This window comes from Benincasa hispida, chromosome 11 (assembly GCF_009727055.1).
Source record: "Benincasa hispida cultivar B227 chromosome 11, ASM972705v1, whole genome shotgun sequence".
In the NCBI taxonomy this organism is placed as follows: domain Eukaryota; kingdom Viridiplantae; phylum Streptophyta; class Magnoliopsida; order Cucurbitales; family Cucurbitaceae; genus Benincasa; species Benincasa hispida.
This window is the reverse complement of record NC_052359.1, coordinates 47,043,878-47,062,069: the sequence shown is the minus strand read 5'-3', so window position 1 is coordinate 47,062,069 and position 18,192 is coordinate 47,043,878. Positions and strand designations below refer to the sequence as shown.

At 27.2% G+C, this 18,192-nt stretch overlaps 1 protein-coding gene across 1 annotated transcript; it reads left to right on the top strand.

The window, feature by feature from the left end:
* Positions 1-7,754: 7,754 nt before the first annotated feature.
* LOC120090209 (cinnamoyl-CoA reductase-like SNL6) lies at positions 7,755-16,895 on the top strand. Its single transcript, XM_039047752.1, has 5 exons — positions 7,755-8,192; positions 12,101-12,285; positions 14,024-14,218; positions 15,959-16,112; positions 16,342-16,895. Exons 1-5 carry the CDS (start codon positions 7,922-7,924, stop codon positions 16,692-16,694), a joined length of 1,158 nt encoding a protein of 385 aa, XP_038903680.1. The 5' UTR covers positions 7,755-7,921; the 3' UTR covers positions 16,695-16,895.
* Positions 16,896-18,192: the final 1,297 nt, after the last annotated feature.

Below are 18,192 nucleotides of genomic sequence, written 5' to 3'. Positions count from 1 at the left end.
TTATCAATTTAAAAATTTAGGTGGAGAGACAACTTTTGTGTGAATAGGACAGCCACACATGTAGTCAGCCAGTATAGATACATGTTTGATCTGCTTCAACCTGAACAGGTACATTACACTGAACCTAATTGATTATTTTATACACATTTTTATTGTATTTGTCTTTAATATTCTCTAATATAATATTTTGTGTTTCAGGTTATTTGGGAGCCGTACAAAATTATTATGCATATTTTGCCTAATTTTTGTATGAATGGTCAAAACATATGGCGGACGATGAGTCCTCTCATATATTTTCACATTGGTGAATGACATCTTTCTGACAGGGTGATGAGACAATTCGGTTTTCAGGAAAATGTCCAATCGCCTTGTAATACTAAACCCGTACTGCATGATATTAACTTAAGGACTAGATATTGATCCGAAAAAGTTGCACATTTGGTAGTGTGATGGCACTATCGTGCAAGGTTTATTGCAATGGGGGTTTCTCTTGAACAGTTTGACACAAATGTCACTCCAGAATATATTCATTAGTATAATAATATCACAAGGCGCTACGTCACTCGTCCGAGAGCAGCTGTGAGTCATCTGGTAAATGAATGAATATTATCTAATTATTTTTAATTTAAATTTATTTTAAATATTGTCTAATTGTTTTATAATTCACAAAGATCGAACAACAGTAGACTCCGAGAATGATTCGAACCAGATTCTTACTATATGTATTGACAACCAAAGCTATATGAAGAAAATTCATTATATGTACGATATACCTATTGTTCCTCCACCAGCTCCTAGACGTAAAGGACCTATTCGGAAAGAGGATGAGTTTGATGAGGTTGCAAATTATGTGGAAGAGTTGCCCCCTATGATGCAAACGCAAAGTCAAACTGATTATGTTAGTCTGATGATGATGATGCCAGCATTTGGTTCAAGATATTAGGACTCAGAGGCTGATCCTTCGTCTTCATATGTGCATAGACATGGTCGGGGTCGTGGAGAGCATAATGAATATTTATATTATGAAGCACCTGTAGAGGTACCAGAGCAACATCAAGAAGAACCCGAGCAACCTCAAGTTCGAAGTCGACGACGACAACCAGCTCGAAATTGACGACGTCCGCCTTGTGGGACACATTGATTTTTGTAATTATTTTTATATAAATGAGATATTTAATTTACATTTTTTTTTATTTTTATGAGATATTATTTTTTTTTAATTTATTCTTTTTAGAGTTTAAATAAAATAATAAAATATTTTTAGAAATTATTTTTATAAAATGGAAAATTAAAAAAAAAAAAAAGAAGAAAGAAAGAAGAAGGTGGAATGTGTAATAATAAAAAAAGAAAAAAAAAGGGCAAGGTCGAGGGTTCAAAATTCGGCCAAGGTAGGTCGAATTTTGAATCCTCGAGTTATTAAAAAAAAAACAACCTTTTTTCAAATAGTTTGAAAACAACCTTATTTTTCTAAATAGTTTCTAAAAGGACAATATCTTTTTAATTTTTCCGAATTGGTTCCCCTGTTTTATTTTCTCCTATTATTAAATACAATTCTAAACCAAAGTCAAATATCATTTAGAGGTTTTTTTTTTTTCCTTTAGTTTTTAGTTTTTAAAATATCCTAAGAATTAATGTTAAAAAGGAAAAAGAAAACTCATTAATTGTCAATCAAATCGACATTTTAAAAATATATAACAAAAGACCAAAATAAGTTGATTATTAAACATGAACTAAATAATGAAATAAAAATTATTAAGCATTTGAGCATAAATAAATTATTAAAAGAAATGTTTTTCTTTTAAGGATGAAAAATTAATTCGTCGGTATCTGGAATGTCCTACTAATATTGGTGATATGTTTTTTCTTGTCAACTCATTTCGTTCATTGTTGGCCAAATAAAAAGTTATAAAAATAATGTAAGATCTATCCAAAATAAATTGGTTATCAAAGGAGACCTAAATATTGAAATAATAATTATTGAATATTTGAGCATAGATAAATTAATTAAAGAAATGTTTTTATTTTAAGAATGAAAATTTTCTGATTGGTCAATTCATTTCATTCGTTGTTCGCCAAGTAAATGTTTGGTTATAAAAGTAACGTAAAATCTATCCACATTAAAGAATATTTATAAATGAAGTACATACTCATGTACTACTTAGCTTTTTTTTTAATAGAAAAATACTAACTGTGGGTGAAATATTTCATAATTTAATGTGTGAAAATATTTTAAAATCTTTTTATGAAAGTAAGTCAGATGACATTTTCCCCTTTCTTCCTCACAATATCTGAAATGTTTTTTTTTTTTTCTTTTTTAAATACTCTTTTATACTTTCGGTATATTAAAAATGTACTGACTGAATAACATGTTAATATAATTTTCAATTAAAGCAATAACAATAAGAAAAATATTATTTTTTATTGTGGTTTAATTTGATAGTAATACTTTTATTCTCACAACTTTCTTCCTAGAAATCACAAATAACTGGAAAAGGAAGGTAAAATTCATATTACAAAAAAATTATTTATACAAAATATGATTAAATTTTATATTCATTACATAATAATGAATTATAACTCAAAAAAAACAAACTCATGCTCATAAATTTCTTTCAAAATTTTGGTAGGAGAATTTTGCTTTTCCCCATTTCGACGAAATTTCATAGTCCTAATTTTTTAGGGTAGGATAATCCTTTTGTAGGAATTAGTTACGTTAATTTTTTTTCAGTTTTATAATCCTAATTATATGTAATTATATACTTTCAAGACAAGATTCTTAATTTTGACAAAAGATTAAACTTTTTTAATATGATAGTGAACTTCTAAATTATGAAGTTAAAATTTCAATTTAATTTTAATGGCTGAAAAATAGTAAAAGTGAATCAATTATAATCACATTAATTCCTTTAAATTAATTAATAGACATTAACACTAAGGCCACGTGTACCAAACCTTAATGAAAATCAATTTAATAGGAATGAGATTTTATTGATGGATTGATGGATAAATCGTAATAGGCTTGAATCACAATCGTAATTGGATTTCTTTTGATCGCGTTTAACTAAAATTATGAATATGTCACATGTTATTGTTACTGTTATCATTATCGTTACTGCTTGACTCTAACGGTAACGATAACCGTAATAGTAAAGGTAATAATAAATGTGACAAATTTATAATTTTCACATTGTTACAATAAAATATCTAAAGATAGTGGGTCCCACCTCATTTTCAACTATAATCAGATTGAACACCCTTCATTCATGGACTAAATTATATGATTTGATCACAAATTTCAAGACGGACCCTACATCTCATTGCGATTACGAAAAGCAAGTAAACAACAACAAAAATAATCAATTGGGATCCACCTTTTACATTCATCGATGTAAACATGGCCAAAGATGAAAAGTGAGTAATTAGTGAAAAATTTAAAGTGTAAATTTTGAAATTTAAGGATCAAATTGGAACAAAACTTAAATCACTCAAAAATAAAATTGTAAGATTTGAAATCGAATGATTATATTGAAACCAAACTCAAAACTTCGACTAGCTGTAAACGAAATAAAATCTAATCCAAATACTTTTTTTCTAAAACAAAACTTAATCGGTTAATGCCCCCACGTACGTAACATTTATTTGGTGACTTGTTTTTTTTTTTTTGTTCTCACTCCAACAGTGATGAAAGGGAAAGACTTGCGTGAAGTTTATTTGAGTAAAATTACATAAATTAAAAACAGAAATATATAATGTCATACAAAAATAATTATTTTACTTAAAATATCATTAACTTTTTATAATATTAAATAATAATGAATTTATATTGATATTTTAGTTTATATTATCTTTTATATAACATCATATTCCCCTCGATGTTATTCTCTTGTTTACATATACTTTTTTTTTTTTGAAATCTTGTTAACTTTATATGGTTCTTATTTTAATTCATAACCAAATAAAATCAAATAATTTATATTAAATGGAATCCTAAAATATTTTATAATTAAATCACTTCAATTAAAAAAGTGCATACATATTATTAAGCTTAAAAGAAGGAAAGTTTATGCATCACGAGGACTCATTTCCTTTGAGACATTTTTTCTTGAGTTATGGGGACCTATTTTTCTGGGTGCTTAGTTGATTTTTTTTCTTGTTCTTTTTTAACTTTTTTATTTGTCTTGACCTCATACTGGGAGGTTCAATTCTCTTTATTGCAATTCAATACCTTAAAAAAAAAAGTAAGGAGGAAAAAAAAAGAAAATAGAAAGGCTCTATTATTCCAACTATCTAAAACTTAATTACATTTAATTATTACAAACTGTATTTTTCCTAGATTTGTGAATGCAATAGCAATGATTGTGGCCGATATAAAGTCGGAAGTACATTTCAATTATGCTTATATCGTTTCAAAATAATTTAACCTTAATTTCCTTATTAGAATGAAGATAGATCATAAAGTAAGGGACGTGGAGAAAAAGAAAAAAAAATTAGAAATAAGACGTGGATTGACAATAAGAGATGAATAAAGAAACAAGACGAAAATCCAATCTAAAAAAGATTATTGCTAGATAACTTCTTAAATATGGGAATCATGATGTATAATTTTTTTTTCATAATTTTTATCTTTTCTTGACTACTTTGACTAAATTCCTAACTCTCTAAGAATCTCGAATTAACTCTCTAAAAACCTAAATTATTTCTTCTTCCATTTTTTTAATATCTACTGGTCAGCTTATACGTACATTGATTATTTTTTCAGCTAATTAATATCATTTTGAATGTGATTATATCCTTTAAACTCCTTTTCTTAGTATATTGCCATGTGATAAGTCTACAAATAACTTCTAGTTTTACAATTCATCAATACCATCATTAATTAGCATTATAATTGAAAAACTTGTCAAACGGAGGAATATGTACTACACTATATGTTTATTGTCCTTTTGTATTCTAAAATGAAATTGACAGAAAGATTTTGCTACAAAACAAAATTTCAAAACTTAAAAGTAAAATTTAAAATTTAAAATATAATCAAAACTAGAGGTTCACAAGATGAGATTAGGAATGATTTTCCCATCTTTGATACTAATTTCATTCCTTATTCCAAGAAAATTTTCATGGAATTGGGACAGAGATTCCCCATAGAGAATTCATGAAAAAAATTTCTTTGTTTAGATTTTTTTAAAGATTAATTAACTTAAATCACTATGATAATTGAATAGTTAAATATCTCATCCCATATGAGACAAAGATATGATTAAAATATTTAATTTTCATAATTTTTAAATATTTAAATTTAAATATTAAAACAGCATATCCTTATCTCAACTTAATAAAATATATATATACATATAAATATAATTATAATCATAATTATAAATTTAATTAATATATATCTCTTTTGTAAACTCACTGTCTAGGTGCACAGTGAATTTATATATATATATATAAAGTTGGAATGAGGTTAGGAAAGGAGTTGGGACAAGGACAGAGCGGAGAAATGTAATCTCCGTCCTCCTTTAGGGAATAGGAAAAATTTTCTTCCGTCCTCTCCTTATTCTAAAATTAAAAGTATAGTATATAAATGGGAAAAGGTTAGTGTTTATCTATGTCATTTTTATCAAATTACAATCTAAATTTATATAAGCATTATGAACTTAGCCCGTCGTGCGAGCCTTCCGCTGGGGCCCGGGTCAAGTTTTACTATAATTACTTGAAATGCGAAGTTAAAACTTGAAAAAGTGTGGCCTTTTTAACTTTTGGATGAATTTTTGTTGATTTTTTTTTTCATAAAAGCATTCTTATTGGAAAATAAAATACATATGTGTATTAAAAATAAGATAAAATTATAAAGAAAAACAACATTAAAGCTAAATATGGTTAAAAGCTTTTAAGTGTTTTGACCGAAATATTCTACTGCTAATTTGAACATTAATCAAATTTAAATTTATGAAAAACTTGCTACAGTTGAAATATGTGATTTGTGAAGAGGTTTTTTTAGTCAAACGATAAAATATACTTTTAGTTCGAGGACAGATTTTTATTTAGTCATGCCGAAAAATAGTATTTTAATAAAGAGATTTAGAAAATCTATACTATATATAAAAACATGCTATAAGAGAATCTTTTTAGTCAAATCTTTAATTGGATAAAGACTAATTTGATTAACAATTAAAAAAATAATAATAAAATACTTAATGAATAGAGTACCATCGACGTTAAATAAAAGGTTGAAGTTTGATTTTCTCACTTAAATAGAACCATTAGATTTGAATATAAAAAAAATTATTTAATTTTATTATTTGAAATTCTTTAGAGTTTTTTTTAAATAAATTTTTTTAGAGTTGGAACAATGATTTCTTTGCTTCTTCTTCTTCTTTTTTTTAATAATAATTATTATTATTTTGTATGCATCTTAGATTTTAAGGAATTTAGAATATAAGGATTTTTGGTTTGATCTTTGATTGAAATAAAATTTAAATTCAAACTGTTACCATAAAAATTAAGTCAAAAACATTTTAAGATATGTGATCATATGTGTCTTTTAAGTGGTAGCTTTAAAATGTCATTAAGTGAAGTTGAAGATTAGTTGACTGATCAAATAAATGATATTAGTATAATTGAGGTGTTAACTTTTAAATAATGTGACATTTAATTTATTTTTTTTACCACATACATATTTTATTAGTTTTAAATTGATTGTTGGGTTAAGTGACTTTTTTATTCTCTCTCCTTGCCTCCCATGTTCCTCTTCACTTTCTTTCTCTCCTTCCTAAAAAGAGGAGAGAGAAAAGTTATAAAAAAAAACCACTTAACCTAATAATCAAATAAAAAATTAATAAAATATGTCACATCATTTAAAAAGTAATACCTCAATTATCTCATATCATTTTTCTGTCAATCAAACCACAATCTAAATCTTGAGAGCAAAAGTATTATACTTTAAATCATAAGAATTAAATAGAAATTTATTTTCAAACTTAAAAGAGAAAATAATATTTTAAGTCTAAATACTACTTTGGTTCTTATATATTCAGTTTTGGCTTGTTTTGATATCTATATTTTAAAAAATTTATTTTAGTTCTCATACTTTTAACTTTACTTTATTTTAGTCCCTATACTTTCAAATGTTCGTTTTTATTTTCATTTTTTCAACTTTGGTTTTATTTTTGTCCTTGAACTTATAAAAAATGACTATTTTGATCCATCAAAAAGTGAAATAAAGAAAAATGAACGAACCAAAATGACCAAAATTTAAAAATATAAATATCAAAATGAATCAAAGTTAAAAGTATATGAACTAAAATGAATATTTTAAGGTATAGAGATGATGAAAGTGAAGTAAAATTGATACTATTATTATTTAAAAATTAAGCCTACAAATATCTCTATTACCTCTAGATTTCTTGCTTTATTATTTACTTTTCTACACGTTTTAAAAAATCAAGTCAAATTTTGAAAACTATTTTTTTAAAAATTTTATTTTTATTTTAAAATTTGGTTAAGAATTTATTATTTAAGAATGATGTAAACAATGGTAAGAAAATTGAGAAAATATATCTAATTTTCAAAAAAAAAAAATGGAAATAGTTATAAGAAAAACAAAGTTGGTATAAAAATAAAAAAACTATAATTAAAAATAATATTTTAGACTATCTCAAATTAGTAGATGAATTAATGAAAATTAAAGAGAGGGGTAGAAAATAGAAATAGAGGTTTTCCTTCAATAATTTAACCTTTATTTATTGGAGCAGTGGCAGTTGCTTATTTCGGAGGAGCGGAGATTCCTGTGAAAGCGTTCTTTTCGTGAGTGACGAATCTGAGAGATATAAATAACAACTACTCCTCTCAGTTTCATCATCTCCCAAAATTCTGCGCGTTCAGCGTTTGCGCACTGTTTCAACTTCACTCTCAGATCAAAATGGGGATTGCAGGGGCGGAAGAGTGCCGGAGAGTGGAGTTGGAGGAGCTCCGCCGCATTTCCGAGCGTGCCTGTATGCTTGCCAGTCGCCGGAAGGATTCTGATGAATTCCACGGAAGGAGAGTTTCATCCCACTCATCCAGTGATACCGACGAGGACCCCGGCGACGAGCTCGTTTGCGTTACCAGTGGCGTCTCTCTCTTAGGCCTTGCGGTCGTTAATCAACTCCTGCAGTGTGGATTTTCCGTTCGGATCCTCCTCGATAATCCAGGTTTGTTTTGACTTCCATTGCTAGTGTTTTTCTCTCAAACTGAAATTGCTGCTGAAAATCGTCCAATTTTTTAGCGCTTTAGTCTTGATTTCCACCTCACCTCTGCTGTAAGCTTAGTTTTCATCATTTTCCAGATTACTTTCTGTTTTACATCTGTTTCAGTGATATTGATGTTTAGAATCGTTCGATTTTTGAGTGCTTAACTCTTGATTTTCATCTTTGTTGTACGATTAGCTTTAATCATTTTCTAGATTACTTTCTGTTTTACATTCTCGGGAATCGTCTTTGAATTTGACGCATCTGTTTCAGTGATATTGATGCCTAGAATCGTTCGATTTTTTAGTGCCTAACTCTTGATTTTCTCCTTTTCTAAGATTAGCTTTGATCATTTTCCAGATCACTTTCTTTCTTATAATCTTATTGTTATCTTACGTCTCTGACTCTGTTTCAGTGACATTCATATTGATGATCGTTCGATTTTCTGGTGCTCAACTCTTGATTTTCTCCTCTTTTTAAGATAATTTTCCAGATTACTTACTTTTTTCTTTCTTGGAAAGAGCATATTACATTTTCGGGAATCTTCTTTGTATTTAATGCATCTCTTTCATTGACATTCTTACATTCGTCCGATTTTTGAGTGCTTAATTCTTGATTTGTTTTTTCTCCTCTGTTCTTAAGCTAAAATTTGATCATCTTCCGGATTAGTTTCTGTTTCCTTCTCGTTTTCTGAAAAGGCATATTGCATTTTCGGAAATCTTCGTATTTCACGCATTTTTTTTCAGTAATATTGGTACTAAGAATCGTTTAGACATTTTAGTCCTTAGCTCTTGATTCTATTCTCCGTTCTAGCCTTTTTCTTCTTTGAAAGCTTTTTATCTATAATTCTTTTTCATAGGCATTTTCATAAACGGACTGATTCAGCACCCCGATTTTGAGAATCATGAAAACGTGGAACATGATGGGAGTTCAATAAATGTGTATAATTTCTTTGGCTCCTTTAAAGACAGCCACCTCTATCTACCTATCTATATATTAAAAAAAAAATAAAACTAACATTATTTTATTGAACTATACTTAATAGCGCCTAGAGGAAGGCTCGAGTTTTAGAATTTTTGCATAACTATAATCTATTATGTTTTTCTTTTTTCAAAAAATAGGGGCGGAATACGTATTTGAATAATAATATTGTAATTAATTTATAATAATTGTAAACATTAACTATTATGATTTGAGTCTCAATTTAGGGTGGACTACTCCACCCACCTCAAGTTGTGGGTCTAAACACTCTTAAAACTTAAATACTAATTTAGTCCATGTACTTGTGATTATGATTTATTTTGGCTCTTGTGCTTTGGAATGTTTATTTTGATTCTTGTACTTTCTTGGGTTTATATTTTCAAAATATTTAATTTTATATTTTCAACTTTAGTTCATTTTCATCCCTATATTTTTAAAAAGTGAATTTGGTTTCTTAAAAATGAAATAAAAATGAAACAGAAGGGACCAAAATGACCATTATTTAGAAGTATAGGAACCAAAATAAACATTTTAAAAATATAAGAACCTAAATCAACCTAAAAATAAAAATATGAACAATTTAAAAATACATAAATTAAAATTGGAAATATAAAAATGAAAATAGTATTTAAACAAAATAATAATAATAATAATAAATCAGTTCTTTAAATATAAAATAAAATTCTGGTGAGAGAAGTAATGGACCAAAACATCTATTCCAATCCACCCTTCCCTCGTTCTAAACAAGAAACAAACAAAGATGAGTTGACATGCAACCTTTCTTACGTTCAAGGAAATTGTGGAAATAGCACCCTCAATTTTCCAATTTTCCAACTTTCAAAATTAATACATTTTTTGTTTGAAAAGTGTTAAAAGATCCACACAATTGAGATTTAGTAAAAAAAATTACTTTTTTTTTATTTTATTGTTTTAGTCCTTTTGGATATTTTTCGTCCGAGAGATTAAACGTCAAGATTTTAGTAATTTTTTCAATTATTACATAATCTAATTTTATACCAAATCTTATATATTTTCAAAATTTCTTCAAATTTGGTTATCTTTATGGAATATTATATTCAATTCTTATGTAATTTTAGACCAATTTTATTTTCATGATTATATGAATTTCTAAATTTCCAAATGAATTTACTAATTAGATTTTTTTAAATTTTTTTTCAGATGTATGATTGCACTTTGATTTTTAAATTTTGGGAAAGATTAAAATTTGCAAAGAAAAATGTAAGATATAGAAAATATATAAAATCTCGGTAATAATCTGCCCGAGAATTTACCGATCTCGGTGTTAATCTGTTCAAGATTCATACTGAGATTTTATATATTTTCCATATTTTACCTTTTTTGAAATTTTTAATCTTTCAAAAAATTTAAAAATCAAAATCAATCACCTAAAATCCATAAAAAAAAATCATTTTGATAATTGGTAAATTGATTTAGAAATGAGAAAATTGGCTAAAAAATTAAAAAAATTACTTAATATTTGATAAATATAACCAAATTTAGAGAAAATTTGAAAATATATAAGATTTGGTATAAGATTTAGGAACATCACATAATAAGGCTAAAAAAGGCCAAAACAAGTTAGAAAAGGCTATTTTTTTTTTTTTTTTTAAAAAAAAACTAAATCTAGTCGATCTCGACTGAAAAAAGCTATTTAAACTAGAAAAACTATTTCAACAAAATTTTAAAAGGGTACTAATTTTGTAGGATGAAAACTTAAGTGTTATTTCTAACAATTTTCTTATATTGGAGTAGGTTTAACGAATAAACATCTATTTAAATTATAAATTCATTTTCTAAATTTTAAAGTTCGTGTGTCTATTTATATCTATTTATCTATGAATTTCTAGTTTTATGTTTAATATATTTTTAATAAATTAAAATTTAAAAAACAATCTACTAAATTTAAATTTAAATTTTATGTATCAGTGGAATTTTGAGGTTTCAATTTTGAATCTAACAAATTTGTGAATTTTTAGAATTGTGAAGTATAAGGTACTAAATTTATAATTTAAAAAAAATTTATAACTGGTAATTAAAGACATTTTGTATAATGGTTGAAAAGTAATAATTTAAACTTTCAATTTTGTTTGGAAAGGTTATAATTTTCTCTTTAAAAATTACTAAATAGATAAAAGACATTATAAAAAGACACCATCCTTATACTAAAGAATTGCATAGTAGATTGAAAGGAGAAATTTCATTTTTCATTCTTATACCAAAGACATATTAAGTTATTTTTATGTTACAAATGTATGTAATCCCCGAATTTTCAATTTTGTGTCTCTTTAGTCTTTCAAAAGTGTCAATAGATTCAAACTTTTAATTAAGTAACAAATGAGTCGTCCTTAAACTTCAAAAGATGTCTAATAGATTGTTAAACTTTCAATTTTGTATTCAATAGTTATTGAGTTTTTAGTTTTGGGTTTAATAGTTAATTGACTTAGTAATATTTTTTTTTATAAATTATAAAAATACAACATTGTAATGAAAATTTAGATCTGGTTAGACATTAATTAAAAGGCGAAGAACCTTTATAAACTTTTGAAGTCCGTCAATCTATTAGATTATTCAACCCATTTTAAAGCTAGAGAAACCAAATAGATTGAAAAAAGTGAATGTATATTAACTCTTTTTAAGATATTTAAATTTAGATTAGATAATATTATGAGTTTTTCAACTAAATATATAAAATTTGTGACGTATAGGATGAGAGGTTAGCATGATTAATTGTATTAGATTTAATTAATATCTCATCCTAGATTGGCATTTACTGTTTCTCAAACTATTGAATATCTTGTTTGTGTATTTGAATTGGAATCAAAGTTTAATAAATATGATATTAATATGGTTGAAAAATGAAAATGATGCAGAAGATAGAGAGAGAGTGAGAGAAATGAAATCAGAAGGAGGTGGGTTTAGAATAAACGATTGTAAAGTATCGACATTGTCGGCCAATTTGATGGAATGCGATAGCTTAGCAAATGCTTTTGAAGGCTGTCGCGGCGTCTTCCATACCTCTTCTTTCATCGATCCTTCTGGTCTCACTGGCTATTCGGTACGCTTTCGGTAATTTTTTAAGCATTTAATTCATTTCTTTTTAAATTTTCGATTTAGTCCCTCATAATTTTTATATTTTACAATTATCTTTCTAGAGAAAATACTGTTTTGGTCCTAACTTTTCTAGATTTCATAGTCTAAATTTTGAGATTAGCTTAATCTAGTCATTGGGTTTTAAAATTTTACAATTTTAAGTTTTGTTTTACTTAAATTTTAAGTTTTAAGATTTACACTTTTAACTTTAGTGTTAATGTATATTAATTATTTTAAGAAAATTAAAAGAATTATAATAATTAAGGTTTATTAATTTTTATCAAAATTAAAATTATTTTTAAAATTTTAGTTTGTAATTGTAGATATTAACGTCAAAAAGATTGAAAGTAAATATTTAGTGAAAAACGAAGATTAAATGTATAAATATAATTTTGAGATTTAGAGACTAAATTGAAACAAAACTCAAATCTAAAAGAAAAAAAAGATAATTGAAATCAAACTCAAAACTTAAAGATTAAAAATATAACATTTTGAAACTTGATAACCAAATGGAAACTAGGCCATAATTTAGGACCAAAAAGTGTTTTTTTTTTTTTTTTTTTATTTTTTAGCTCCATTTAAGGTACGACTAGGACGCTCAAAGTTAACCAAAGCTTGGTAGAGAAACTATTTCTTTGTAATTATTTTTTCTGTAATCTTTTGAAAAAATAAGAAACATAGGTATATAATATATAAAAATTTAATGAGCTAGTAAAACAGAATTAACAGGTTCTAATTAAAAAGAAAAAACAAATCAAACGGTTAAGTGGAAGACACATCAACATTGTACCTAACAGAACAAAAAAGGTTCAATGAAGTTGGTGGAACATGAATATCATCACATTATTTGCTTTGTTGGATGTTTTCTTATCCACCCACATACAAACAGAAACTTTGATCAATCATTTATTGGGATTGATTAGTTGCCTTACCAATTACCTTTAATACCAACAGAAAGTTATCTATATTTTGAAGTGAAAACACTTTGGCTTTGAAAAAGAACTTTAAGTGATATATTTATAAATATGATAAATTAGAAAGCTTTTAAATTAATGTAGAAGCCAAGATGTTCCGAATTCAAGAAATAGGTGATAAAAGTAATTTTTTAAAAAGAAAACTATGCTAAAAGAACTAATTAATTTTATTTCAATTCTTATGATTTTGAAATTAGTTTCTATTTTTTCTATTACTTTAAGTAATGAAGAAGTAGTAACAAAAATCCAAAACATTAGTTCATTTGGAGTCTCTTCACATATTTTTACAATGATATGATATGTGTTCATTTTGAGTGCACATACTTTGAATAACTTTGCTTTGATTTTCACTCAAAAAAATTTATACCAATTAAGATAGATAAGTTAACTTACCTATCTAATAGTCTTCTTCTCATAGGACTTTATCGCAATCCCAATAAAATTGTCCTATTATATTTATATCTACGTTACTCTTCCAACAAAAATATCCTAATTATATAAACTTCCATCAAAGGTAAGCAATAGTAAAATTCTAAAAAAATGAAGGTTAAAAATTAATATAAGAAGCACAAGATGTAATTTTATGAGGTGATGTATATATATGGGTGAGATATTTGATATATATAAAAAATAATTGACGTTTAAATTCTTCCAAACATCTTTTAGTTTCCATTTTAAAATAATCTAACCTTCTCTTCTCTTTCAAATGATGATGTTGCATGCTAAAAGAAAGCCATGGCTGAGGTAGAAAAGAAGGTGAGCGAGAATGTTATGGAGGCCTGTGCAAGAACATCCTCTGTAAGATACTGTGTTTTTACCTCTTCTCTTTTGGCCTGCATATGGCGTGACGGTACACAAGCCGAGCTCCCCCCAGTCGTCGACCACAATTGTTGGAGCGATCCATCGCTATGCGTCGATAAAAAAGTAAGCCTAAATCTTGAAACTTATTTACTGTATTGGTTTCTTGAAACTGTTGCTAAGGAACTATAATTGAATAACTTTGTGAATGTTATGCTTGTTAATGAATTTAAAAAAATTACTGTTTCTAAGCCTTGTTTTAAAGATGGGTAATTTGTAGACAGAAAATTAGACTCTTTGTTTAAGGTTTGATTTATGTTGCATTTGTATCCTAGCATTTCAAGTTCAACAATTTTACTTTGAAGTTTTAATTTTGTAGCATTCATAGTCTTCTAAATGTTTTCATTAATTACAAATTGAAAGCTGGCGTCACACCTATCTTTTATGATTTTTTTTCCAACTTTTTAATTATTAAATTTGTAAAACCATTATTTTTCTCGCTTTTCCTTTTTTTTCCCCTCTTCCTCCGGACGACTGTAGTGGAAGAAGGAAGGTGGAAGGATGAGAAGAGGGGAAGAGAAAAAAAGAAGAAAATATTTTTTAATTTAATAATAATACATGAGTTTTTTTTAATAGAAAATAGGTGTCAATGTCAGCTTTTTGTTATTAATTAACGAAAAAACTTGATGGAAAGACAAAAAAAAAAAAAAAAAAAATGATACCAAATGGAAATCTCATGGGTTAAATTGTTGAGTTTGAAAACTCAAACTTAAATGCAATCTAAATCAAACTTCATGAACTAAGACTACAATTTTTTTAAGAAACGATCACTCATGTATGTAGTTAGCTCTTGTAATTCAAGAATAGAACAATCGCTAAGAAAAAAACCTTGAAGTTAAATAGTCATCAACTCCTTAGAGCATGTTTAAAAGTAATTTTGAAATGGTTAAAATCACTTTTATCAAGCTTGAAATTACTTTGAAATTTGTTTTTAATTAATAATTAAATCAATTTTAATGGTATGAACATTATATTGATTGTGTAAAACTAAATATTAAATTAAATTTAAATTATTAAAGGCATATTTTACGGTGATTTTAAAGATGGTAAAAGTAAAGTTACTTATTTGAAAATTATTTCCAACCATATATATATTTTTAGGATAGGTATTTCCAACCATACCTTTAGTGTTGTTACAAATTGAGAATTTAATTTCTAGTCCCCACTTTTCTACTTTATCGTTGTCTTTCTCTTGGATATTTTTTATAAGTGGTTAGACTTTTTTGTCTCCTCTAGGACCATGTATCTTCTTTCTTTTACTTTGTTATTATTTTTTTATGGTGTAATGTTTTTAAAAAATAACATCAACTAAAATGAATTCATTTGTACTTATTTGGTCCACACATAAATAAAAAGTGAATTTCAATACATCACACCAATATTGTGTGCTTTAAAAAGTGAATTATTTGAAACATGTCGTATGCATATAAGAAAATGGAGATGAATTTCAAAGAGATGGTATTATTTATAAAATTTAAATACTACATTAGTCGTCTTTAATTCATATTAGTTCAATACTTTGGTCATTGTACTTTTAAAAATGACCATTTTGGTACTTTCATTTTCAATTCTATTTATTTTTTTTTAAAAAATATCATTTTTAAAAGTTCAATACCTAAATTGAACAAGGTTAAAAGTACAAAAACCATATCGAATATTTTGAAAGTATTGACCAAAATGAATCAAAGTTAAAAGTAAAGATGAAGGTAGTATTTAAACAGGCAATTTATCTTTGTACTCGGTTTGAGATGTATGTGGTTTTGAAGAAGACAATTTATATTGATACTTTGTTTGGAATATTTGAAGCTATGGTATGCTTTGGGGAAGCTAAAGGCAGAGACGGCAGCATGGAGAATTGCAAAAGATAGAGATATAAAGTTAGTCACTATTTGTTCTGGCTTGGTAACAGCTCCTGACCTTTGTATGAGAAATTCAACTGCAACATTGGCATATCTCAAAGGTACATTTTTTTTTCTGTTGTTTTTTTTCCTTTTCCTTTTGTTCAATCTCTACAACTTAATTTCTTTTTAACTAACATATTAAGGATAGGATTAATATTAGTGTAATAAAAGTTCTAGCTTTTTCTGTCACATAACTTTCATAGTTTTCTCAATTTTGAAATTAAAATGCCCTGTTTTAGTCAGTAACTTTCATAGTTCTCGATCTCTGTCACTTCTAATTAATATCAGGAGCGCAAGAGATGTACGAGCAAGGACTATTGGCAACAATAAGCCTGCGAAGATTAGCTGAGGCACACGTGAGCGTGTACGAGGCAATGGGAGAAAACGAGGCACATGGAAGATACATTTGTTTTGATCAAATAATCAAAACACAAGCTGAGGCAGAGGCTTTGGCTAGGGAAATAAGTGTGCCCGTCACCAAAATTTGTCAATCTCAAGAAGCAGAAGCAGAAGAAGCATCAACAAGCACTTCTAGCAAGTTTCAGTTATCAAACAAAAGGCTTTTCAATCTCACTTCTTCAAGAGCTCCTCCTAATCGCTGTTATTCTCTAACGCATTTCCATAATAAAACAAACTTTTAATTTCCACTGTTCATCAAAATCAATGTTCTGTTTAATGGCTCTATTGCGTAATATATTTAAAAAAAAAAAGGCGCAAAGTCGATGAGTAAATCTGTTTGTAATAAAAGGTGAATGATTGTTAAAGTCTACGAACATAAAGTATGTACTCTGACCTAAAGATTTGAGGTTCAAATTTTTTGTTCCATATTTAACCAGAAAAAATTGATAGCTAGTAATTAGATCTACTTATATCCGAGGAGAAATTTAGTTGTTACGACATGTATGAAATAATTATTTACAACTTTAGTGATAAAAAGTTCCAAAAAAAAAAAAAAATTAGTGATAAATTTAAAGGTGTCCCTATTGTTTTAGAAAATTTTCAATCTGGTTTTTAATCTTTTAAAAATCTTATTTGAATCCAAATCCACATGTTTTTTAATCCAAAAAAAATTAAGACATGGTGAACAAGTTACTTGACATATAAAAATTCAACTCAAATGAAAGTTTTAAAATAAAATAAGAGACAATTCTGATAGAAATAATAAAAAACAAACGAATGGTATTGAATTTTGGTATTTTGTTTTTATCATGAGAGTGTATAGTGTAAGGGCCGAAAGAATCCTTTTTGTAAATAATTAGGAAGGAATTAGTTAATTGTAAGTTGTTAGCTAATTGTTAGTTGTTATAATAGTTAGTTAAACATCTGGTAACTAATTTCCTTTATATATAAGATCCTCCTCTCTCAAAATGAGAGGAATTCATTTGATAAAAAAAATTCAAGTTTAGTTTGATACCAAAGTGATATCAGAGTCGTCCAAGACTATTTGGACCAATTCCGGAAGAAGAAACCAGTCAGTGATCGGAAACATTCACCAAGAACAATAGATGGAGGAGGTACCCACCCTTTTGCCCAGATCCTCCTTGAGACACTTGCTGTCCGTTGAGGCTTCGGTGGGAGAACTATATGTCATGATGAGCACAGTACGAGAAACGTTGGAAGGCTTATTAAGGAGGATTGAGCTGATAATTACAACACCGTAAAATCAAGAAAATGACCAACATTCGTCCAAAAATGGAGAAGAAGAGGAAGAAGAATCCATGGGGGTTGCGAACACTACAAGAAAAAGGTCATTTTATAGCTTTTCAATATAACCTTTTTGAAAATGGGCTATAATATGTCGAGTGAAAATAATAATAATAATAAAAATAACTAAGCCCGCCCAAAATTTTAGAATTTGTTGGCATCTCTCCCAAAATTAAACCTGCCCTTTATGTTTTCTTGATTTCTCTTCTTCTCATTTGTTCTCTAAAATTAGGTCCTTCTAAAATCTTCTCTCTATTTCATTTTGTTTCAATTCCTTTACCCACTTTACCAATTGACTCCAGTCCTATCAAAATCCACATCTCCTCTACTGTCTCCAAAATTTTGGTCGGCACCAACATTCAAATTTCAACCCATCTACATGTTTCACTCTCGTCATCTTCTTAGGATTGGCTTGGAATCCAAATGATCCAACAA